The sequence below is a fragment of the Carassius auratus genome, chromosome 31, assembly GCF_003368295.1.
Source record: "Carassius auratus strain Wakin chromosome 31, ASM336829v1, whole genome shotgun sequence".
In the NCBI taxonomy this organism is placed as follows: domain Eukaryota; kingdom Metazoa; phylum Chordata; class Actinopteri; order Cypriniformes; family Cyprinidae; genus Carassius; species Carassius auratus.
The window spans coordinates 18,171,233-18,197,762 of NC_039273.1; the positions used below are offsets into that span (position 1 = coordinate 18,171,233).

General features: G+C 40.1%; 1 protein-coding gene across 1 annotated transcript in view; it reads right to left on the reverse strand.

Annotated features, from left to right (window-relative positions):
- Positions 1 to 26,530, reverse strand: part of cygb2 (cytoglobin 2) — a 56,416-nt gene that overhangs the window by 16,909 nt on the left and 12,977 nt on the right. Inside the window, exon 2 of the mRNA XM_026213970.1 lies at positions 7,219 to 7,450. Coding sequence (XP_026069755.1) covers positions 7,219 to 7,450 — 232 coding nt within the window. The remainder of the gene's footprint in view (positions 1 to 7,218; positions 7,451 to 26,530) is intronic.

A 26,530-nucleotide genomic window follows, 5' to 3' on the forward strand; every position in this document is an offset into this window, starting at 1 on the left:
TCTCCTCCAGAAGTTAATTATGACATTGGCAATCGAGAGTTATTGGCAGTCAAACTTGCACTGGAAGAATGGCGTCACTGGCTTGAAGGGTCGGGTGTACCTTTCATTGTATGGACGGACCATAAGAATCTCGAATACATTAGAACCGCCAAAAGACTTAACTCCAGGCAGGCTCGGTGGGCATTGTTTTTCGGTCGTTTCGATTTCACACTTTCTTACCGGCCGGGTTCCAAAAACATCAAACCCGATGCTTTATCCCGTCTTTTTGAGCGTTCCGATCGTACTGCTACTCCCGAGCCCATTTTACCGGGGACCATCATTATCTCCGCACTCAGATGGGAGGTCGAATCGAAGGTGTTGACTGCCTTAGAAGGGGTAACGCCCCCGGCTCGTTGCCCACCGAACCGATTGTTTGTGCCGGAGGGGTTACGGTCAGACGTTCTCCAGTGGGGTCATTGTTCCAGTGTTGCTTGTCACCCAGGGGTTAGTAGAACTAGGTTTCTAGTCAAGCAACGATTTTGGTGGCCTGGTATGGCTCGTGACGTCCACGACTTCGTCTTGGCTAGTTCAGTTTGCGCTATTGGTAAGACTTCCAGTCGACCTCCAGATGGGTTACTCTTACCGCTGTCTGTCCCTTCGAGACCCTGGTCCCACATTTCGCTAGATTTCATTACCGCCCTCCCGCCCTCTAAGGGCAATACGGTGATTTTAACCGTAGTGGACCGGTTCTCGAAGGCAACTCATTTTATTCCCTTGCCCAAATTACCATCAGCCAAGGAAACAGCGGTAGCTGTCATTGACCACGTCTTCCGTATACATGGCCTTCCGACAGACGTGGTTTCTGACAGGGGTCCCCAATTTGTGTCCAAATTTTGGCGAGAATTCTGTAAATTGTTAGGAGCGACTGTTAGTCTTTCTTCCGGGTTCCATCCCCAGAGCAATGGTCAAACCGAGCGAGCCAATCAGGATGTCGAAAGGGTTTTGCGATGTTTGGCTTCCAATAACCCTTCGTCCTGGTGTCAGCAACCCTCTATTGTGGAGTACGCACACAATTCTTTGCCAGTGTCATCTACGGGCATGTCTCCATTTAAGTGTAGTTTAGGGTACCAACCACCTAATTTTGTCAGTACGGAATCCGAGGTTTCGGTCCCCTCCGCACACGCACTAGTCCAGAGGTGTCACCGGGCTAGGTCGCGCACCAAGGCTAAAGCCAATCGCCACCGGTCGAAGCCTCCCCGTTACGTCGTCGGTCAAAGAGTGTGGCTTTCAACCCAGAATATTCCTATGCGTTCCATTTCGAATAAGCTTGCTCCCAAATTTATTGGCCCGTTTTCTGTTACCAAAATCATTAATCCGGTAACAGTGCGTCTTAGCCTTCCTCCGGCGTACAGGAGGGTTCATCCCGTGTTCCATGTGTCCAAAATTAAACCGGTGATTTTTTCCCGTCTTAACCCGCCTGCCCCGGTCCCCCCCCCCCCCCCCACCTCGTATCGTTAATGGGGAAACCACATATTTGGTTAATCGTATTCTGGACTCTAGACGGAGGGGACGCGGATTTCAGTACTTGGTGGATTGGGAAGGTTACGGTCCGGAGGAGAGAAGGTGGGTTCCTGCTCAGGACATACTGGATCACCGCCTTATTGATGATTACAATCTACAGGTAAAGCAGGCTGGGAACGTCAGGTGACGTCCTAGGGGAGGGGGTACTGTCACGGTAGGAAATCCATTGTTTTCTCCGTGTCATGTTTTGCGTTTGTATTTGTACTCTCGTAGTCTCCATGTGCTCGTTTGGTTGATTGTTGTCACCTGTGTGTTGATTGTCTCGCTCCAGCTGATCCTCATCTCCACTCAGCTACAAATACTCACCCATCTCTCTGTCTGTTGTCAGATCCTCATTCATGTCACAGCTTCCCAAGTTGGATTACCGTCTCCCGTGTTCGTGTTCTGGATTGTGTTCGTGTTGTCGTCTTCGTGTGAGTGTTCCGGTCTGTTCCTGGTTTCATCCATTGACCGTCTTCACATTCACCACCGACTTCACCATCCAGCACTTCTCACGCCACCGTAGACCTTCTTTCACCATTGCCTACATTCTGGACTCAGTTATCAATCAACTTCTTCTGATTGCCTGCATTTGCTTCCTCCTCTTTTACGAGCCATCACAATTATAGTACAATATTCTTCAACTGCATTTTTCTGCTTTAAAAAATAAAATAAATAAATAAAAATAAAAATGCAAGAGGAATAGGCAAGAAAGTCCCCCCTTCACTCATATTTTATTGTGTCCAGCCCAAATATTGAATAACTGGGTCCCAAAGATTCTTAAACTGATCACTTTTCAAGTGAAGGGCTGTGATCTTCTCCATACAATATATCTCCTTCAATTATTCAACTGCCATTGTTCAAGTGTAGGGGGTTTGACCTTGAGCCAGGACATAGTAATCATTTTTGTTGCAACTAAGAGTAATATCTGAATCAATTAATATACTTTTTTTACCAAAACCCTCTTTTGGGGCTACTCCTATTACACAGTGAACAAATTCTAATGACAAGTTACATTTTAACATAACTTCGATTTCCCGTATAACTCCCTGCCAGAAGGGCTTCAGGATAGGGCAATCCCAAAAAAATATGATTATGATCTCCAATTTGGCTACAATTTATCAAGCACAACTTTGATTGACTTTTGTCAAAACTACATATAATTGATGGAGTCCTAAAGAACCAATTCGAAAAACCAGGATCTATTTTACTTGGAAGAAAATCACTCAATTTAGCTATTTGGAGTGCACGTGAAGTTGTTAGAGGAATACCCAGTCTCTTCCTCAGCACTGACCATATGCGATGAGTACAGGTGATCCATTCATTTTGTATTTTAAGTTCTCTCCATTTCTTTTGTTCCAAAAATAATGCTGTCTCCAAGGGAACCAATGGGCTTGAGATATTCTCCAACCATAACCAATTTGTATCCATGTCCTGAATCACCCATTCCACTATTCCTCGTAATTGTGCTGCCCAATAATACAGCTTAAAAGTGGGTTAACTCAAGCCACCAGCTCCCTTAGAGCTACACAATAATCTCTTCCGGATCCTAGCTTTTTTCCGCTGCCACACAAATGTAGAAATTATCTTTTCCAGAGATTTAAACATAGATGGAGGTATCCATATAGGTAAGGCCTGAAAAAGATACAAAAGACGAGGAAGAATGTTCATTTTTACAACTTCTATTCTGCCTATTAAAGATAGGGGGAGAATATCCCAACGCCCTACATCTGCTTTGATTTTGGACATAAGTTTACCATAATTCTCATTATACATTTGGGAAGCAAGAGGTGTTATAACCACCCCCAAATATCTAAATCCCTGAGTGGGCCAATTAAATGAAGCTATTTTGATTTGATTTGTTCCCTACCAACCACAAAGCTTGTGATTTGGTCTCATTGACCTTATAGCCCGAAACTAGTCCAAATTCTCTCTAACAATGCAGGAACCGAAGTCAATGGGTTAGAAATACATAGATTAACATCATCGGCATACAGTGACAGTTTGAACTCTTTGTCTCCAACAGTTACTCCTTGTACTCTATTATCTTCCCTAATCAACTCTGCCAATGGTTCTATACTAATTGCAAACAACAGGGGGCTGAGGGGACAACCCTGTCTGCTTCCTCTTTTGAGCGCAAATTCGTCAGAGATAAAGCCATTTAAACTAACTTTGGAGGTAGGATTCAAATACATCACCCCAATCCAATTAATAAATTTAGAATGAAATCCCAATTTCTTTAAAGTATACTCTAAAAATAACCAGTCCACTCTATCGAATGCTTTCTCAGCATCAAGACTAAGAAGAATTGATGGGTCCGTTTTCTCCTTAGCTACTGTCATTATTCCATCTCAAAAATATATCTAAATTACGGCCTATGCTCTCAATGTAAAATTCAGGAATGTTAATCCATGCATTTATGACCTCAAGGTTAGATTATTGTAATACTTTATTGGGTGATTGTTCGGCAAGCTTAGTAAACAAACTACAGATAGTCCAAAATGCAGCAGCAAGAGTTCTTACTAGAACCAGGAAGTATGACCATATTAGCCCGGTCCTGTCAAAACTGCACTGGCTCCCTATCAAACATCGTATAGATTTTAAAATATTGCTTATTACTTATAAAGCCCTGAATGGTTTAGCACCTCAGTATTTGAATGAGCTCCTTTTACATTATAATCCTCTACGTCCGCTACGTTCTCAAAACTCAGGCAATTTGATAATACCCAGAATATCAAAAACAACTGCTATTTGGCACCTAAACTCTGGAATAACCTACCTAACATTGTTCGGGAGGCAGACACACTCTTGCAGTTTAAATCTAGATTAAAGACCCATCTCTTTAACCTGGCTTACACATAACATACTAATATGCTTTTAAAATCCAAATCCAAAGGATTTTTAGGCTGCATTAATTAGGTAAACCGGAACTGGGAACACTTCCCATACCACCCGATGTACTTGCTACATCATTAAAAGAATGGCATCTACGCTAATATTAGTCTGTTTCTCTCTTATTCCGAGGTCACCGTAGCCACCAGATCCAGTCTGTATCCAGATCAGAGGGTCACTGCAGTCACCCGGATCCAGTATGTATCCAGACCAGATGGTGGATCAGCACCTAGAAAGGACCTCTACATCCTTGAAAGACTGCGGAGACCAGGACAACTAGAGCCCCAGATATAGATCCCCTGTCTCAGATGACCACCAGGACCAAGACCAAAGGAAACAGATGATTCTTCTGCACAATCTGACTTTGCTGCACCCTGCAATTGAACTACTGGTTTTGTCTGGTCAGAGGAGAACTGGCCCCCCAACTGAGCCTGGTTTCTCCCAAGGTTTTTTTCTCCATTCTGTCACCGATGGAGTTTCGGTTCCTTGCCGCTGTCGCCTCTGGCTTGCTTAATTGGGGTCTCTTCATCTACAGTGATATCGTTGACTTGATTGCAAATAAATGCACAGACACTATTTAAACTGAACAGAGATGACATGACTGAATTCAATGATGAACTGCCTTTAACTGTCATTTTGCATTATTGACACACTGTTTTCCTAATGAATGTCGTTCAGTTGCTTTGATGCAATGTATTTTGTTTAAAGTGCTATATCAATAAATTTGACTTGACTTGACTTGACCTGGCTACACTCAACACTAAACAGTTAGAGAGGCTCAAAGAAAAGAGCCTACATGTAAATTATCCCTACGCGGAACTCTGGAGTGCGGAGGCATCAGCAGAATGACTCTCTTAAGCAAGAGAAATCCAAACCTACTCAACATAAAGACTGTCTATCCAGGCAGCCATACAGAGGGCTGAACACTCGATTCCAAGTTTAGCTGGAACTCAGGTGAGCAGAGGCCTCAGCAGAATGACTCTATTAAGCTAGAGGAGGCAAAACCTACACAACATAAAGACTGTCTATCAAGGTGGACTCACAGAGGGCCGAACACTTGATTACACTGTCTAATTGGAGCTCTGATGAGCGGAGGCCTCAGCAGAATGACTCTTTTAAGCGAGAGAAGGCCAGACATTCTCAACACAAAGACAGTCTATCAAGGCGACCCACAGAGGGCCGAACACTTGATTACACTGTCTAATTGGAGCTCTGATGAGCGAAGCCTCAGCAGAATGACTCTCTTAAGCGAGAGGAGGCCAAACCTAATCAACATAAAAACTGCTTGATAGACATAATTTTTGACAAAAAACATAATTTTGATCTACATAATTTTTAACAAAACAACATTGGTAAAATATATTGGGAGTCTTAGACCTTTCCAATGATATATAGTTTGTCAAGATTAGATTAGATTTAATTGTAATATAGTGAAGTAAATGTAGGCGTCCCATATACGTGACGGGGTGACAGTTAAAGGGTTAACTCACTACTGTTAACTACTAAGGAAAATGTGTTAACTAATCAGTATATAATACAATTTCATAATTGTGTTAAGTAACTGTTAGCTAATCAATAACTAATATATTCTGTCATACCTCCTGAAGAACTACTATTAATGATTTACTAGTTACGTTTCAAGAAATATGACTATGGAATAACTACTACTGAACAGTTATACGCAAATAGTCACTATAATAATCATATATGTAATATAATAAAGTAGATTTTGAAATATAAGGTTGATTATTTATTTCTAGGTACAACTCTATCCCTTTATTTAGATAAGTAACAAATTCTCCATTTGCCAAGAGCAGAGGTTTCAGTCTCCAGGGCCTAAAGGATGAATGCTGGACAGGCAAACTAAGTAAAAAAGAAGAATATAATTTCTATTTCCATGATTGGAAATAACAATGCTATGTTATGTACTTTTTTGTAATAAAGGATATAAGACTCTTATCTATTAAGAAATAATTTATATGGTATAGATGCACAGGTGAAAAAGGGAAAACACTGTAGAGGGGAAAATCTCCAAAGATTTAATTGTGCATACTGCTCACAAAGATTTGTGATGTTTTGAGTGGCCTTAGAGGGCTGTACAGCTTTACTTGAGGATCTCTCAAAAGATGCATTCAAAACACAGTTAAAATCCCCACCTATGATTAATGTATAATTATCAAGTGTGGGTATAGTCGCAAAGATTTTCTATTGTTTTCTTGCATTATCAACACACCTTTTTCCTGTAAATCTGCTTTGACACAACATGTATGGTATAAAACACTATATAAATAATGGTGACTTGACTTGACATCAGTTCTGAAGTTGTATTTAATTTGCTATATGAATCCAATATTTCCCGGAGCCTGGAAAAATTAATCACCTTAATGCACATTGAAAATGAAAATGCTTGTTTATTTTTTCACAACAAGTAGAATAGTTGTGGAAGTAAGTAAATAAAGAAGCAAATAAATTCATTTTAAAAAGTGGCATGACAATAGTAATTACAGGTCTATTTTAGCCACTAGCAGACATGCAGTATCCAGAGCAACTTACAGGAAACTCAGGACAAAGAGTGTTGGCGTAACTTGCTCAGTAGTGATATATTGGGGAAATGGTATTTAATCTTATAATTTATAATTTTTTATAAATTTTTTAAATGAGTTCTCATTTATTAAAACAAAATTCTGACCTTGTTTTAGCATCCCAAATATTTAATCATTAGGCTACTGCAGTCCTAAAACTTTATGCCAGTGTACAAAATCCTTATCTTAAGCTTATCTTTCTTACTTTGAAGTACATTGGCTCCACTTTGTATTTGAGTGCATGTGCTTTTCCCACTAGCCCCAGAACAGATGAAACTTTCTCTGGGTCATGAAGGTTCTCCACAACTGTGTTGATGGCGTTCATGACACGGCGGGCATGTTTCCTCAACTGAGAGCTCTTCTCCATTTCCTCTGGATCTTCCATGTCCTGGAACTGACTGAAGTACTGCTTTGCTGAGGGGAAGTTCACAAAGAACCTGAAGAATACAGAAAAAGAAAACAGCTAATATTGTAACCAGAGTTTAGTGAACGTCCAAGTGAACATTTCAGTGGAAAGATTTCAGTGGAGTCTTCTTATCCAGGAGTATTAGAAACTGTGGCTTACATAACCTTCATCAAATACAAAATGCTTTATAATTGCTTTAATATTATGCCTGTGAAAGGACTGGTGTTTACTGATTCGCTATCCTAGCTCTCCTAAATATCTAAAATTAGATGAAGTACACCAACAAACCAAATCAGCATTCAGAAATCACCACACAAGCCATCTCTCATCACTCACAGAGACTGTAGGCAAGTTAATCAGGATTTGGAGACTAATGCAAAAGATTTCAGCAGCACACTCACTCACACACACACACACACACATCAATAAATCTACAATGTGAATGGTACTATATTAGAGTTATTTCCAGAAATTACGACAGTTTTCTTGCCGTCTCTAACTGCAAATCCTTTGGTGGGTCAGTACCATGAACTAGCAAATTATTTTACATTTGTTACAAAGGCAAAGGAGATTTCACACCATGCAGAGAATGAGGCAACTGTGCAACTCAGGAGGAAGACTGCCCTTCCCACATGATTGACCTGGTTTTGTCAGCCCTTTTACTCTGGATGAGTACATTTCTTGGAAAATTGAGGAGGGTTGTACCAGTGATTTGCTCAGCAGAACGGACTATCTGCTGCAATCTTCTAAGGTCTGATTTTGTAGCCGAGCTGAATCAGACCTTTATTGAAATGCAGAGGACGGATTTGAATGATGATTAAATTAAGCGTCCCCAACTAATCAAGCCACAGCAGCAAGGGACCAAAACTCCATTGGTGACAGAATGGAGAAAAACCTTAAGAGAAACCAGGCTTAGTCGTGGGGGCAGTTCTAATCTGGCCAAGCAAAACCAGCAGTTTAATTCCAGGCTGCAGAAACGTCATATTATGCCGAAGAATGATCTGGTTCCTATGGTCTTGTCCTGGTGGCTGTCTAGCAGACAGGGTCTTTACTGGGGATCTGTCTCTGGGGCTCATCTAGTTGTCCTAGTCTCTGCTGACATTCAGGGCTGTAGAGGTCATCTCAGGGTGCTGATCCACTGTACGGGCTGGAGATGTTCTGGATCTTGGTGACTGCAGTGACCATCTGATCTGGATACTGACTGGATCCGGTGGCTACAGTGATCTCAGACTCGGACCTCGGAGTAAAGACTGCACCAGACAGCCAGCTGCTCAACCACGGCTTTGTAAGCAGATTTATCACCATCGTCAAGCATGCCATAACGCACGGGTACAAGGGCCTCGGATTGGCCAGACTATTTCTTTTATTATTTTAAATTTACTTCAGTGCAAAAAAGAAACTTTATAAGAAACTGGCTATAAGAAACTTTAAATGAGGATTTGTTGCAGAGCGTTTGACAAAATCAATGTATTTTATTGTAGAATGCACACTCAACACCCCTGATATTGTTAAATCATAACCTAAAGTAAAACACACGTGCATTCAATTAAATTAATTTAATTTAATTAAAGCCTACTTTGATCATAGTTGCACTTTTATTTTTCACTCAATTTGTGAACATTTGTTAATTTAGAAGGTCAAATGTTCTAAAAGCTCAAAATTAATATACAGTTCTAAGTTCTGAAGAGACTCACATTAAATCATACAGAAGAGAAGCCAGTCAGTTGAGTTTGTGGCAAAACCTTTTACAGTGCTTAAGTGTTGTTGCCATATTCATCCTCAGAAAGTAGAACTGAAATTACGTTTTCTACAAGATTATTAGTTAAAACAATTCAAAAGACACCTGCAGACTATTTTTCCAGTCATGTATTTGGTCACTGAGAATAAAAAAAAAAATCTCTGTGCAAATTTCTCGCCTCATCTCATTCTCGTGAACCCAATCTTTTCTCTCATCTCACCTCTTGAGTTATGTGTCAGCCTTAATGATAATCAAATAACAAATCGAGGAGAAAATCACTCTTGACAAAATAGCATTTGTAGCTTTAATAAGAATGTATATAGTGAAAATTGTGCCCGACCATCACATTTACATCAATGCAAAAAATTAATTAATTACCACTACAACATGAAATTGTTTAAAAAAAGCACATATTTCTTAATTGATCTAGTCACTTGATTCTGCTATCAAAATGCATTAGATTTATGCATGTAAATAAAAAAATTAAAAACATTTTCTTATGGGGGGCATACCCCTGGAACCCCTAGAGGAACGAGTGTGTACCCACCACAGTCTTACAAAATCCTGTGGGGACACTGAGAACGTAGAGGAAACACTGTAGGATTGGCTGTCTAAATGTGTTTATGTATGCCAGTTCACCTATTGTTCTTACTATTTGCATGTGGACCATGTATGGCACTAAATATTTTTTTTCCAGTAAAGCAATGATTTAGGAAAGAGCAAATAGCAGCCCCAGGGGGCCCCAGACCGGCCTAATTGAAATTAACTTACAATACTTACTTTAAGGGTTAGTTCTGCCCAATTTGCAAAATTATGTCATTAATAACTTACCCTCATGTTGTTCCAAACCCTTAAGACCTCCGTTTATTTTTGGAACACAGTTTAAGATATTTTAGATTTAGTCCGAGAGCTCTTAGTCCTTCCTTTGAAGCTGTGTGTAAAGTATACTGTCCATGTCCAGAAAGGTAAGAAAAACATCATCAAAGTAGTCCATGTGACATCAGAGGGTCAGTTACAATTTTTTGAAGCATCGAAAATACATTTTGGTCCAAAAATAGCAAAAAACTACGACTTTATTAAGACAGTTCAAAACGCACGTCCTAATTTTGCTGAGTTAGATGTTCCTTGGTCAACATATTTTGTTGACCCTGGAACAACATTTTACTCCAAAAATATATTCTTGACCATATCCCTACACCTAAACCTAACCTTAACCATGAGTAATCCCTAAAATCAGAGGAAATGATAGATGAATGGCACTGATGTACAAGCACCAAACAGTGATTTTAAGTGTAAACTTCACAAAATCTATAAACTGGTTCTTCAAATCTGATTGGTTAATCACAATGTTGTTCCAGGGTCAACAAAGATCTTGTCCCAGGAACATGGTCAAATCAGCTTCTGCGTTCAAAACAAAGCAGTTTGTCATATCCGGTTCGCGAACGAATCATTCGATGTAACCGGATCTTTTTGAAACAGTTCACCAAATCGAACTGAATCGTTTTAAACGGTTCGCGTCTCCAATACGCATTAATCCGCAAATGACTTAAGCTGTTAACTTTTTTAATGTGGCTGACACTTCCTCTGAGTTCAAACAAACCAATATCCCAGAGTAATTCATTTACTCAGTACACTAACTGAACTGCTGTGAAGAGAGAACTGAAGATGAACACCGAGCCGAGCCAGATAATGACTCTTTCACGAGTCAAGAACCGTTTCTGTCAGACGCGTCCGATTCGAGAACCAAGGAGCTGATGATACTGCGCATGTGTGATTCACCTTGAAGCAAACCGACACACAGAGTGTCTGAACTGAACTGATTATTTTGGTGATTGTTTCTGAACTGTTTCTGTGCTAATGTTATGAGCCCAGGTAAACCGAAGGCTTCCAGTCATCGCCAATGAAGGCATTACGTTGAGCGCAAAAGAACCAAAAGAACCGGCTCGGTGTTCATCTCTCTCTTCACAGCAGTTCAGTCAGTGTACTGTTTGAGAACATGAATTACTCCGGGATATTGGTTTGTTTTAACTCAGAGGGAGTGTCAGCCACATTAAACAAGTTAACAGCTTAGGTCATTTGTGGATTAATGCATATTGGAGACGCGAACCGTTTAAAATGATTCAGTTCGATTTGGTGAACTATTTCAAAAAGATCCAGTTACATCAAATGAATCGTTTGCGAACCGGATATGACAGACTGCTTTGTTTTGAACTGTCTTAAAACAGACACAGAAGAGAAGACAATGCAGAATAAAGTCGTAGTTTTTGCTATTTTTGGTCCAAAATGTATTTTCGAACCTTCAAAAATTTCTAACTGACCCTCTGATGTCACATTGACTACTTTGATGATGTTTTTCTTACTTGTCTGGACATGGACAGTATACCGTACACACAGTTTCAATGGAGGGACTGAGAGCTCTCGGACTAAATCTAAAATACCTTAAACTGTGTTCCGAAGATAAATGGAGGGGGAATGAACAAATAATAGTTTGTGCTATACGCTCCCATGTCTGCTTCTTGTCCCTTGCTGTAACACCCGACCCGAATTTTCCTTTAAGAATGGCCTTGTGTTCATCCACTAACTGGGCTAACAGTAAACACTGTTCCTCTGTCCAGTTTGGCTTTCTCGCCCTTCTTGGTTTTGATTCCATGTTTGATACATTAAAACCAACATTCAAACCGCCACTTAAATAGGACAGCAATCACTGTAATTGGAAAGAGTGGAACAATTTTTATCATTCTAAGCCAATCAAATACAAATTTAAATAAAAATAAAAATTAAAAAAAGTTAAAATAGGAAATTTAAAGCATGGTAAATAAAAAAAGGATTTATTTACACACATAGCTGTGTGTGTGTGAGAGAGAACGGTCAAATAGGAAAAATCACGCATGTAAATTCAAAGTGACAATTACCGTATTTTCCGGACTATATTTATCAAAATTAATTTGACATGAACCGAGAGAAATTAAACAAGAGTAAAACATTACCATCTACAGACACGAGAGGGCGCTCTATGCTGCCAGAGATGCTGCTCTTGCGGCCTCTTGCGGCGGTAGACGGTAATGTTTTCTCTTGGTTCTTGGTTCTAAATAAATGCGACTTATAGTCCAGTGCGACTTATATTTTTGTTTGTCTTCATCATGACGTATTTTTGGACTGATGTGACTTCTACTCAGGTGCGACTTATAGTCCGAAAAATACGGTAGAATTGATGCTATACTTAAAATCACTCTTTTTTTCCTTCTTGGACAACCAACCAATCACAGTCTTCAAAAGATTATGTCATACATAGCAACGGGGTCAACCCCGCCTCCTCACTAAGATGAAAGTTTTTGTCTTTTCCTTACTCAGAGTTGCTCCCAGATCATTCCCGAATCGCTCTTAAACTAAGACTTCTACGTAAAAGTTTTTTAAGCTAAATTAAGAGTTTTCTGAGAGGATTCTTAGAATCTTCATGAATACGGGCCCAGATACTTATGGAACATATGAAATTAGAGGATGCATTACTTACTGCAGATTCATTTAACCATTTGTAACACCCTTTCACAAGGAAAATGGCTGCATTAGATCAGCAACATGGCCAGCCTCACTAGTTCGCTCTACAACTTATTTCAGAACTAATTAACTTTTGTAACTTTTCATTTACAGTGTGGATCTACTGTCTCTCAGCTGCTAGGGAAACTGCCTCATCACCTGAGATCAGAGTTTTGGGAGTTTGCACATCCACTTAGTGTGCCCATCTGAGGTTAAAGAGGACATTTCAGGATAACATTCCTTTCTGCTTATCACCATGAATGTTATTCTCCTGGACTTTATGGTGTATATCCTCATTTTTGTGCCAAGAGCATTACAGACCTCAGAGCACCTAAAAAGGCAGTGTTATTGCTCCTTACAGCCACTAAAAGGAGACTGGCCAAAACCCCACAATAAGCAGAAGCGTACAATGCTGAGATTTCAAATCTGAAATGAGCAGACAGTGTTACGAAACTGCAACAGAATTTTGAGACAGCCCTTCCTACTTCTGCTGCATCTCACATCATGTGGATTCATAACCGTTTGCGACGAGGATGATAATCTTGCATAGATAGACCTTCAGACTGAATGTCTGGAATTCATGGCAGATTTCATTGGCCAAGGTCCATCCATGAGGTCATGTCAAACAACCAATCACAGAATCGTTTCAGGATCGAATCACATTTCAAGGCGTGGAAATGTCACCACAATAACAGACTCTCTGTTAAACAATGTTAAACTCTCTGACATGTAAAAAAAAATTATATGCAGCAGTCTTTAAATATTTCACATACTTTTGAAAATCCAGTGTTTAGTTGCTCCTGATCAGCACTCGTCATCACAGTTGTAAACACAGCTGCTTTCTTATTTTGTGAGGGGGTTTGGTTCCACAGTAACTTTGTTTCCAGGAAGAATGTTAAAGAACGTGACACACATCTTACGGAAATCCTGTCAAATTCAACCAATCCAATGATGACTTCGAAACTCCTAAAGTGTTTCCACTTTTGTGTCCAATATGCATCAGACGTTTAGCCAACAGTCCATGGGCGTGATGGTTGAGGCAAAGGAATGTCTGCATATTCCTTGGGTGCAGCAACAGCAGTTCAAGCAGTGGACAGGGGAAGAGAGGCGAGTGATGTTCTCAGTTAAAGGACCAGTTAAAAGGACTCAGTTAAAAAAAACCAAAACTTTTCCACAATGAAATCGAGCGCAACGTTAATTCAGTCAGGCCACGGAGGCAAGGCTGTGAACAGCTGATCGCAATCTGACTGAAGCAGTGCATACCGGGTAGAATATTTTCCGACTGAGACTATGACGACGTATATGACTGTCACGTGTGGCATCAGGTATCGCAAGAGTGTTTCAATAGCAGTCGGCTGATTTAGCCTGCAGTTTCTCCAGAGTGACAGATGGAGCGCTGATGACGACACAGCTGTTCACGATTGGCCAGATTCACCAAGTCAAGTCACCTTTATTTATATAGCGCTTTAAACAAAATACATTGCGTCAAAGCAACTGAACAACATTCATTAGGAAAACAGTGTGTAAATAATGCAAAATGATAGTTAAAGGCAGTTCATCATTGAATTCAGTGATGTCATCTCTGTGCAGTTTAAATAGTGTCTGTGCATTTATTTGCAATCAAGTCAACGATATCGCTGTAGATGAAGTGACCCCAACTAAGCAAGCCAGAGGCGACAGCGGCAAGGAACCGAAACTCCATCGGTGACAGAATGGAGTAAAAAACCTTGGGAGAAACCTGGCTCAGTTGGGGTGTTTCGCCGGGCCGCGAAGAAATATAGAGTTGAATATCATCAGCATAACAGTGAAAGCTAACACCATGTTTCCTTGGTGATATCTCCCAAGGGTAACATATAAAGCGCGAATAGTAGCTTGTGGGCGGCAGTGGCTCAGTGGTTCATGTAGGTTGTCTACAAACCGGAAGGTTGGTGGTTCGATCCCCGGCTCCACCTGACCAAGTGTTGAGATGTCCTTGAGCAAGACACCTAACCCCAGCTGCTCCCGACGAGCTGGATGGCGCCTTGAATGAGTGAGTGAATAGGTGAATGTGAGGCAAATTGTAAAGCGCTTTGGATGGCCATGTGGTCTGTTGAAAGCGCTATATAAATGCAGTCCATTTACCATTTAGCGGCCCTAGTACTGAGCCTTGAGGTACTCCATACTGCACATACTGTATCGATATGATACATCTTCATTCACTGCTACGAACTGATGGTGGTCATATAAGTACGATTTAAACCATGCTAATTCACTTCCATTAATGCCAACAAAGTGTTCAAGTCTATGCAAAAGAATGTTGTCGTCAATTGTGTCAAACGCAGCACTAAGATCCAATAAAACAAATAGAGAGATACAACCACGATCAGATGATAAGAGCAGGTCATTTGTAACTCTAAGCAGAGCAGTCTCAGTACTATGATATGGTCTAAATCCTGACTGGAAATCCTCACATATAAAATTTTTCTCTAAGAAGGAATATACTTGTGAGGATACCACCTTTTCCAGTATCTTGGACAGAAAAGTGAGATTTGAGATTGGTTTATAATTAACTAGTTCTTTGGGGTCAAGTTGTGGTTTTTTGATGAGAGGCTTAATAACAGCCAGTTTGAATGTTTTGGGGACATATCCTATTGCCAATGAGGAATTAATAATAGTCAGAAGAGGATCTATTACTTCTGGAAGCACCTCTTTTAGGAGCTTAGATGGTATAGGGTCTAACATACATGTTGTTGGTTTAGATGATTTAACAAGTTTATACAATTCTCCCTCTCCTATAGTAGAGAATGAGTGGAACTGGTCCTCAGGGGGTCTATAGTGCACTGTCTGATGAGATACTGTAGCTGACGGCTGAATGGTTACAATTTTATCTCTAATAGTAATAAGTAAGTAAGATAACTTAAAAAGCAGTCTTTTGTGGTAGAAGTGATGGTTCTTCCATACTTGTAACAAGAAGTAGAATTTACAATTTTGGCTTTATGAAGTTTGCACAAAACGAAATAATGATCTGAGATATCATCACTTGTCTGCGTAATTTCAACACTATCAACATCAATTCCATGTGACAGTATTGAATCTAGAGTATGATTTCGACAATGAGTAGATCATAAAATGTGTTGTCTTAACCCCAATAGAGTTCAGAATGTCTATAAATGCTGATCGCAATGCATCTTTTTCATTATCAACATGGATATTAAAATCACCAACTATTAAAACTTTATCTGCAGCCAGAACTAACTCGGATGTAAAATGACCAAACTCTTTAATAAAGTCTGTATGGTGCCCTGGTGGCCTGTATACAGTAGCCAGTACAAACATAACAGGGGATTTATCATTAACATTTGTTTCTCTGAATAATGTTATATGAAGCACCATTACTTCAAACGAGTTATACTTGAAGCATGCCCTCTGAGAAATCCTGAAAATGTTGTTATAAATTGAAGCAAAACATCTCCCCTTTACCTTTTAGACGCGGCTCATGTTTATAACAGTAATCTTGGGGGGTGGACTCATTTAAAATTATGTAATCATCAGGTTTTAGCCATGTTTCTGTCAAAAAGAGCACATCTAGATTATGACCAGTGATCATATTATTTACAAAAAGTGTTTTCGTAGAAAGAGATCTGATATTCAATAAGCCAAGCTTTATCATTTGTTTATCGGTATTGCATCTGTTTTTTATTTGTTGAACCTCAATTAAATTGTTAATCTTAACTTAGTTTGGACATTTTTTGTATTTTCTAGTTCGGGGAACAGACACAGCCACTATAGTGTGATATGATGAGACTGGTTTTTAAGTTATCTTCCTGATGTATCCAAATTCCTTAGCATATCCAAAACCTCAGAACAACTTGATGATGTAACAGAAACTATGAACTCTTTCTTTTCTAGCACTTTAAATACAGTTGCTTCTTTACGCTTAAGGAAGGTTAAGGAAACCAGTATGACACCATGGTGTAATGAGCATATTGCACCCTAAAGAGAGCCGCCCGAAAAATGGAGCGCAGCTGGAGGAAAACAAAACTAGATGTATTTTGTATTGCTTGGCGGGAAAGTAACCTATCCTACAGAAAAGCATTAAAAACTGCTAGATCTGATTACTGCATTATTTACAAAAAGTGTTTTCGTAGAAAGGGATCTGATATTCATTAAGCCAAGCTTTATCATTTGTGTATCCGTATTGCATCTGTTTTTTTATTTGTTGAACCTCAATTAAATTGTTAATCTTAACTTGCTTTGGACATTTTTTGTATTTTGTACAGTCTCTATAGTGTGATATCTAGGTGAAAGAGTCTCTATGTGCTGAAAATTAACTGACCTCTGTGACGTGAGGCAGCTAGCAGACGGTCTGTTTAGCCAGTCTGTCTGCTTCCTGACCTGGGCCCCAGTTAGTCAAGTATAAACACTAAGACTATTTGCCATATTTCTAGAGAGAAGAGTGGCGCCATCCCAGGAGGGATGAAGACCATCTCTTTTCAACAGGTCAGGTCTGCCCCAAAAGCTTGTCCAATTGTCTATGAAACCTATGTTATTCTGTGGGCACCACTTAGACATCCAGCCATTGAGTGATGACAATCTGCTATGCATCTCATCACTACGGTAAGCACGGAGAGGACCAGAGCATATTACAGTGTCTGACATCGTGCCTGTTCTGAAACGCCTGTGTATTTGACAATTCTGCATTTTATTTACTTCATAGTGATAAGTATGCGAGCAACGCTTGAGTGCCATTAACAGAAGCAGAGTGTCTGGCTGACATGTCTGTTTCTCCTCATGAACCAATTTTTGCTTCTGAAGCAGAGTTAGGGTAATGGTCTACAGCTAAATATAGAACCGCTGGTTATAACCAGTGAATATTTCGTACTATGTACATTTAATAATAATAAAATACAACACTGAACCCAAGGGAAAGAGGAGAATGAGGAGGAGGAGGAGAAGAATGAGGAGGAGGAGGAGGAGGAGAATGAGGAGGAGGATGAGAAGGAAATAGAGGAGATGAAGAATGAAGAGGAGGATGAGAAGGAAATGGAGAATGAGGAGGGGGATAAGAAGGTAGATTTTGGCGGGTTCTTCTTCAGGCAGTAATACCTCTCATTATTTTTTGGGGGTTGATGTTAAAGCTCTTGTATGTCCAATTATTCTGGGAGCAAGAACCCCCATAAAGAACCATACCGCTGTTACGAATAGATTCGCATGTTGCCAGGGTAACCCGCAGCCTGTGTGTAGGTTGTTTCCCTGTCTCTCTCTCTCTCTCCCGCTGTCTCTTTAATTGATTGCAGGTGTCGCTGATTGGGACTGAGCTGGTTGGTGACTGGAAGGATCGCAGCAGTATTTAAGCCACCCGGCGGAAGGAAACGTTGGCTCCCCGCTCTCCTGGCGTTTTCATAGTTGATCTTGCGGTGTGATCCGTGTTAGCGATAGATCGCTGTTGTAGACATTTGTTGTCAACCATTCACTCAAATAGTGGCTTGATTGTTATATTGCTTTATGTCCGGTGTTTCACTCCCCCTCCATGTTTAAGTGGCGCTTGGTAGGGAGATGGCTGCCTGTTTGTTATGTTCGTTTTCTCCTGTTTATGTTGGCAGGGAGGTAAGCATTTGTGTTTCATTTCTTATTTGATTTTCAGGTTAGTTTGAATATAAAATTAGTTTTGTTTATTGTAATTTACTTTGGCATATTGCCCCTCCCGAAGTTATGATGTTTCTTTTGTTTATCTAAGTGAATAAATTTATTATTTACTCTTTAATTCCTGTGTGGTGGTTGAGATTAACGGGGATGAGAGCGGGGACCCCAGGGATCTTTCCTAGAGGGATCCCTGTTAATTGTTACGGGTTACTTTTATTAGGTCTTTGAGTAGACCTTTTAGTTAGTCATTCGTAACAAATGGGGGCTCGTCCGTTTTTTTTTTTTTGGTTATTTTGAACAAATTCTTAACGAATGTCTAAAAAGGACCGTGATTTAACTGTTTCAGTGGGTAAAAAAAAAAAAAAAAGTTTATCTTGTTGGTAAAAACGTAAAGAGCATTAGTCAGTATGGAGCCAGATATCGGAGCGTTTGTTTCCAAACCTACTATACAGCAATTTAATGCATTTCGTAAGAAAGATCTTTTGCAAATTGCTGAAATTTTGAACATTTCTGTGTCAAGTGCTGCAGTTAAAAAAGTAATTAAAACTGAAGTGTATGCTAAACTTGTTGAACAAGGTTTATTGTTTGCAGAAGCTGATTTAGAGGGTGAAAAGGGAAAAAGTGATGGAATTGAAATGGCTGGAGCAATTGATATTACTTCATCTAAATCAGATCCTATGCTTCTTTTTAAATTAAAAGAGCTAGAATTACAGATTAAACTTGCTCACGATCATTTATTATCTGGTCATTTGGGCAGTAATAAAACATTCAAGCGTGTGGCTAAGTATTTTTATTGGCCTGGTTTAAGATCAGCTGTGTCAAGATACTGTCGTTCATGTTATAGTTGTCAACTTGCTGGTAAGCCCAATCAAATTATTAAACCGGCTCCCTTGCGGCCTATTCCGGTGACGGGAGAGCCATTTGAGCGTCTTATTTTAGACTGTGTTGGCCCTTTGCCAAAGTCCAGAGCTGGTTACCAGTATATCCTAACGTTAATGTGCGCAACAACACGTTTCCCTGAGGCAGTGCCATTACGTAACCTTAAAGCAAAGACCATTGTGAAAGAGCTGATTAAATTTTGTTCAACATTTGGTCTGCCTCGCGTGGTTCAGACAGATCAAGGTACAAATTTTAAATCTAAAGTGTTTGAACAATTGTTGAATGGAATTTCTGTGAGTCACGTAGTGTCAAGCGCTTACCATCCCCAATCACAGGGCGCTCTCGAACGATTTCACCAGACACTCAAATCCATGATGCGTGCTCACGGTGTTGAATCTGGTAGGGACTGGGCTGATGATCTTCCTTTTCTCTTATTTGCGATTAGAGAAACTGTTCAAGAGTCATTGGGTTACAGTCCTGCAGAACTCATATTTGGCCACACGGTTCGTGGGCCGTTGAAGTTATTGAGCGAACAATTGGTTGCTGATAACGTTCCGCTGGTTCCTGTGTCCGAATTTGTTACGTCATTTCGTGAAAGACTTCGCAAGGTATGTGAAAGAGCGAAAAGGAATTTAGCAGAGTCTCAGGCTGATATGAAGGAGTATTATGACCGTAAATCTGTCGCTCGTTCGTTTCAGCCAGGCGAGTCAGTTTTGCTGTTACTGGCTGCCCCAGGTTCTGCTTTGAATCCCAAATTTTCTGGTCCTTATACAGTGACGAAGAAGTTGTCCGACACAAATTATTTAATCTGTACGCCTGATCGTCGGAGAAAGACGCGTTTGGTTCATGTCAATATGATTAAGCCTTATGTGAAGGATGACGTTGCGTCAGCTGCTCTTGCAGTGAAACCGAGTGCTGTTGTTGCATTCCCGCCTGTAGTAGATGTTGATGATGTCGAACGCGGGTTTACCGTGTCTTCTGGTCGTTTGTCGAACTCTATAGCCTTGAAGGATTTAAGTGTTCAGTTAAGCCATCTAGATCCGAATCAAAGAGCGGATATTGTTGCATTGATTGCAGAGTCACATTCACTCTTTGGTGATATTCCGTCACAGACTACAGTTCTGCAGCATGATATCGATGTTGGCGATGCGCAGCCTATAAAGCAGCATCCTTATCGGCTTAATCCCAAGAAACGTGAGTTGATGAAAGCAGAGGTTGAGTATTTATGTCAGAACAATTTTGCGAGTCCCAGCCAAAGTGCGTGGAGTTCGCCTTGCTTGTTAGTCCCCAAGTCTGATTCATCGGTGCGCTTTTGCACAGACTATCGTAAAGTTAATGCAGTAACGAAACCTGATTCTTTCCCACTTCCCCGTATGGAAGACTGCATTGATCGTGTTGGTCAAGCAAGATTTGTAACGAAGTTAGATCTTTTAAAGGGATACTGGCAAGTGCCCCTTACTCAGCGTGCTTCTGAGATTTCTGCTTTTGTGACTCCTGACGATTTTATGCAGTATTCCGTCATGGCGTTCGGAATGCGCAATGCACCATCGACATTTCAAAGATTGATGAGAATTGTATTGAATGGAGTTAAGAATTGTGAAGCGTACTTGGACGATATTGTGATCTATTCTTCTAGTTGGGAAGAACATGTGAGTTCTCTACGTGAAGTGTTTTCACGCTTGGCCAATGCTTCCCTGACACTGAATCTGGCCAAATGCGAGTTTGCTAAGGCTACGGTAGTGTATTTGGGAAAGATGGTAGGACAAGGTCAAGTACGCCCAGTTGATGCAAAAATTTCGGCTATTATGGAATTTCCTGTCCCTAAAAATAAAAGAGAACTGCGCAGATTTTTAGGTATGGCAGGGTATTATAGAGGTTTTTGCCGTAATTTCGCCAGTGTTGTTTCCACGTTAACGGATCTTCTCAGCACAGCTCGAGTTTTTGTGTGGATTCCTGCTTGCGAGCAAGCTTTTGGGGCAGCTAAAGATTTGCTGTGTAACGCTCCTATCCTTTCAGCGCCGGATTTTGGACGCCCGTTCAAGTTGGAAGTAGACGTGTCTGCTACTGGGGCAGGTGCCGTTCTCATCCAAGAGAGTGAACTCGGAATTGAACATCCAGTGTGTTACTTCTCGAAGAAGTTTACGCCCTGTCAGTGCAGGTATAGTACGATCGAGAAGGAAGCTCTTGCGTTACTTTTAGCATTGCAGCAGTTCGAGGTGTATTTGAGTGGAAGTGTTTCTCCAATTGTTGTCTACACTGATCACAATCCTCTGGTTTTCTTGGCTAGGATGTGTAATTCGAATAAACGATTAATGCGTTGGTCATTAATGGTGCAAGAGTTTTTTTTGGATATCCGACATGAGAAGGGCTCGCAGAATATTGTTGCAGATGCGCTGTCCAGAGTTCATGGTGCTGAAGTGTAAGATGTTGTATCGTGATACAAACTTTTTGTTTGTATCTTTTTGGTGTGGAGGTGTTACGAATAGATTCGCATGTTGCCAGGGTAACCCGCAGCCTGTGTGTAGGTTGTTTCCCTGTCTCTCTCTCTCTCTCCCGCTGTCTCTTTAATTGATTGCAGGTGTCGCTGATTGGGACTGAGCTGGTTGGTGACTGGAAGGATCGCAGCAGTATTTAAGCCACCCGGCGGAAGGAAACGTTGGCTCCCCGCTCTCCTGCCGTTTTCATAGTTGATCTTGCGGTGTGATCCGTGTTAGCGATAGATCGCTGTTGTAGACATTTGTTGTCAACCATTCACTCAAATAGTGGCTTGATTGTTATATTGCTTTATGTCCGGTGTTTCACTCCCCCTCCATGTTTAAGTGGCGCTTGTTAGGGAGGTGGCTGCCTGTTTGTTATGTTCGTTTTCTCCTGTTTATGTTGGCAGGGAGGTAAGCATTTGTGTTTCATTTCTTATTTGATTTTCAGGTTAGTTTGAATATAAAATTAGTTTTGTTTATTGTAATTTACTTTGGCATATTGCCCCTCCCGAAGTTATGATGTTTCTTTTGTTTATCTAAGTGAATAAATTTATTATTTACTCTTTAATTCCTGTGTGGTGGTTGAGATTAACGGGGATGAGAGCGGGGACCCCAGGGATCTTTCCTAGAGGGATCCCTGTTAATTGTTACGGGTTACTTTTATTAGGTCTTTGAGTAGACCTTTTAGTTAGTCATTCGTAACACCGCCAAAGATAAATTGTGTTCAATAAACTCAAGTAAACTTGCCAAAGTGTTTCCTGTCTGAAATCGAGCGCAGCATTAGTTCAGGCAGGCCACGGAGACAAGGCTGTGAACAGCTGATGCGGTCAGCTGTCAAATCACTCCAATCACCACTTCTCTCCTATTAGACACAGGATATATACATACGTGGCACTACTGCTCTGTAAGTATGCTAAACGGCTCGCAACCCTCCCTCCCCATTATAAGCATGAGCACATTACTGCGCACCTTCTGACTGTCGTCTTCTTCGTTTCAGATCGCTAAGGCTTCCAAAATCTTAGCTGGTATGGACCTCAATGCTGAGAGACAACCATCTTCACAACCAGGCTACAGGATAGATGTCCCACTGCCACATCTACATGATTATCACTGTTTGTTTTAAAAACTTTATTAAAAATCTTAATTGTTATGTATTTATAAATTCATGGTTCCAGGGTGTTAATGCTAAATCTCTTGTATGTTCAATTATTCTGGGAGCAAGAACCACCATAAGGAACCATACCTCCGAAGATAAATTGTGTTCAATAAACTCAAGCAAACTTTCCAAAGTGGTTCCTGTCTGAACTAGTTAATGATCTTGAATCTCTCTTTTCTGTCCAAGATACTAGAAAAGGTAGTATCTTCACAATTATATTCCTTCTTAGAGAAAAATGGAATCTGTGAGGATTTCCAGTCAGGATTTAGACTGTATCATAGTACTGAGACTGCTCTCCTTAGAGTTACAAATGACCGGCTCTTATCATCCGATTGTGGTTGTATCTCTTAATTAGTGTTATTGGATCTTAGCACTGCGTTCAACACTATTGACCACAACATTCTTTAGCATATACTAGAAGACTTTGTTGGCATTAATGGAAGTGCATTAGCATTGTTTAAATCACATTTATATGACTGCCATCAATTTTTATCAGTGAACAAAGAGGTATCATATCGATCCCAAGTGCAATATGGACCGTTACTCTTCATGCTTTACATGTTACCCTTGGGAGATATCATCAGGAAACACAGTGTTAGCTTTCATTGTTATGCTGATGACACTCAGCACTATATTTCTTTGTGGCCTGGCGAAATATACCAATTTGAGCTAATGGAATGCATAGTTGATAAAAAAAACTGGATGACGAGTTATTTCTTACTACAAAATTCAGTGTTAATTATAGGACATAAAAATTCAATGAAAGCTGTCTAAGACTTGATGGCTGCTCTGTCGACTCTTCGTCATCAGTTAGTAACCTAGGTTTGCTATTTGATAGCAATCTTTGCTTAGAAAGACAAATTTCTAGCATTTGTAAAACTAAATATTTCCATCTCAAAAATATATCAAAATGTTGACATATGATTTCAATGTCAAATGCAGAAATGGCCACAATGTTAGATTATTGTAATTCTTTATTGGGTGGATGTTCTGCATGCTTAATAAACAAACTCCAGCTAGTCCAAACTGTAGCAGTTAAGAGTTCAGTCCCACTTTATATTAGGTGGCTTTAACTACTATTTACTTACATAAAAAATAAGTACAATGTACTTATTGTGTTCATATTGTATTGTAAAACACTTTTGCTGCTATTGAGGTGGGATAGGGGTAAGGTTAGGGAAAGGGTTGGAGGTATGGGTAAGTGTAAGGGTGGGTTAAGGTGTAAAGTATGGGTCAACACTGTAATTATAAATGTAATTACAGAAATTAAATAAAGATGTAATTATATGTAGTTTTTTTAAATATAAGTATAATGTAAAAACATGTATGTACACAATAAGTACATTGTACTAAATTATTAATTAAAATGTAAGTACATAGTAGTTAAGGCCACTTAATATAAAGTGGGTCCAAGAGTTCTTACTAGAACCAGGAGGTATGGCCATATTAGTTCTGACAACACTATACTGGCTACCAATTAAACATCATATAGATTTTAATGTCTTGCTTATTACTTATAATGCCCTGAATGGTTTAGCACCTCAGTATTTGAACAAGTTCTTGTTACATTATAGACCTCCACGTCTGCTGCATTCTCAAAACGCTGTCAATTTGATAATACCTAGACTATCAAAAACAGCTGCGGGTGGTAGATCCTTTTCCTATTTAGCACCTAAACTCTGGCATAACCTACCTAACATTGTTTGGGAGGCAGACACAATCTTGCAGTTTAAATCTAGATTAAAGACCTATCTCTTTAACCTGGCTTACACAGAACACACTAATACGCTTCTAATATCCAAATCCATTAAAATATTTTTTGGGCTGCATTATTAGGTAGACCAGAACCGGGAACACTTCCCACAACACCCGGTGTACTTGCTACATTGTTGGAAGAATGGCATCTACGCTAATATTAATCTGTTCCTTTCTTATTCTGAGGTCACCGTAGCCACCAGATCCAGTCTGCATCCGGATCAGATGGTCACTGCAGTCACTCGGATCCAGTACGTGTCCAGCACAGATGATGGAATAGCATCCAGAGAGGACGTATACAGCCCTGAAAGACAGCGAAGACCAGGACAACTAGATGAGCCCCAGATACAGATCCCCTGTAAAAAACCTTGTCTCAGATGAGCACCGGGACAAGACCATAGGAAACAAATTATTCTTCTGCACAATCTTACTTTGCTGCAGCCTGGACTGCTGATTTCGTCTGGCAAAAGGAGAACTGCCCCCCGGACTGAGCCTGGTTTCTCCCAAGGATTTTTCTTCATTCTGTCACCGATGGAGTTTTGGTTTTTTGCCACTGTCGCCTCCGGCTTGCTTAGTTGTGGACACTTTATTTACAGCGATACCGTTGACTTGAGTGCAAATGATTGCAAGATACTATTTAAACTGAACTGAGCTGGATGATGACATCACTTAATTCAATGATGAACTGCCTTTAACTGTCATTTTGCATTATTGACATACTGTTTTCCAGTGTTGTTCAGTTGCTTTGATACAATCTGTCATTCAAAGCATTATATAAATAAAGGTGACTTGAATTTACTTTACAAACACACGGACCACAGGATGACTGGGCAGAGAACAGGTAAGTAAGCACCAGGCATGACTTTGACTATACAAGACTTGACAAAACGACGGATAACTGAGACACTTGGTGTCATTCAATGGACAGGAAAACCAACAATAATGTTGCAAAGAACCTAGAAAAACAGCAAATAGCAAAGAAAATTATGGTAAAGTGAAAACAGGTATGGGACAATCAATGTTAGTGCTGAACACAGTAGTGAACACCTGAGCCTAAGTAGCAATAACGAGAGGAGAGAGGGAAATGATGGGAATAATCAAACCCAGCTCATGACACTGTTAGTTCCTTACACAACTCGAGGCAAGATCATTGTATACTGTAGTATGGGACAAGAAAGCGGACTAAGATGATCCACACTTGCCCATGGAATTACTAAAAACCTAGACATACCTTCGACAAGTCGCCCAGCTGATGACATAACATGAGGAAGGTGTCGCAAATCAAAGGGTTATTTCCAGAAAAAATTTGGTGGATGAGTACAGTGAGCTGAAGATAATTTTAAATCATAATACGATTACAATAACAATAAGATTATTTTATGCATTACATTTGTGTTTTAATTATATGTAGAATATTATGAATATACATTTTTAGTATTTGTAGTAGTGTTAGAATGTTTAAATTCATAAACTACTAAAATACTACCCTCAGCAAGACACAACATGTTTCTAAGGCCCATGATAACCAAACCCATCACTCTTTGTTAACATTTTGCCCATGGGTAACCTTCGCAGCTGAGTAGAAATATAATATTTATGCCTTTGAAATCCAGAGAGCACAAGCTGCATAAATTATACAAGTCAATAAATGTAAATTATGAAAAATGAAAAACTGGAAAACTAGGAAGAAGGAATTAAGAGAGAGAGAGATCAATTCGGGGCAATGAAAGGCAGTGTGGTGTATGACTGCAGTGCAGAGCTGAAGTGGCTCTGATGAAAAGGATGTCATTAAGTCACAGCATGGAAAATGAGAGGCAGGTGCAAAGACAGAGAGGGAGAGAGTTCAAACACAACCAGAGCTTCAGCTCTGTTGGTTTAAGAGCCTCAGCACTGATAATGAACAAACCCTAATAATCAGAGTGCAAGTCTGACATAAATGACAAATTGCTA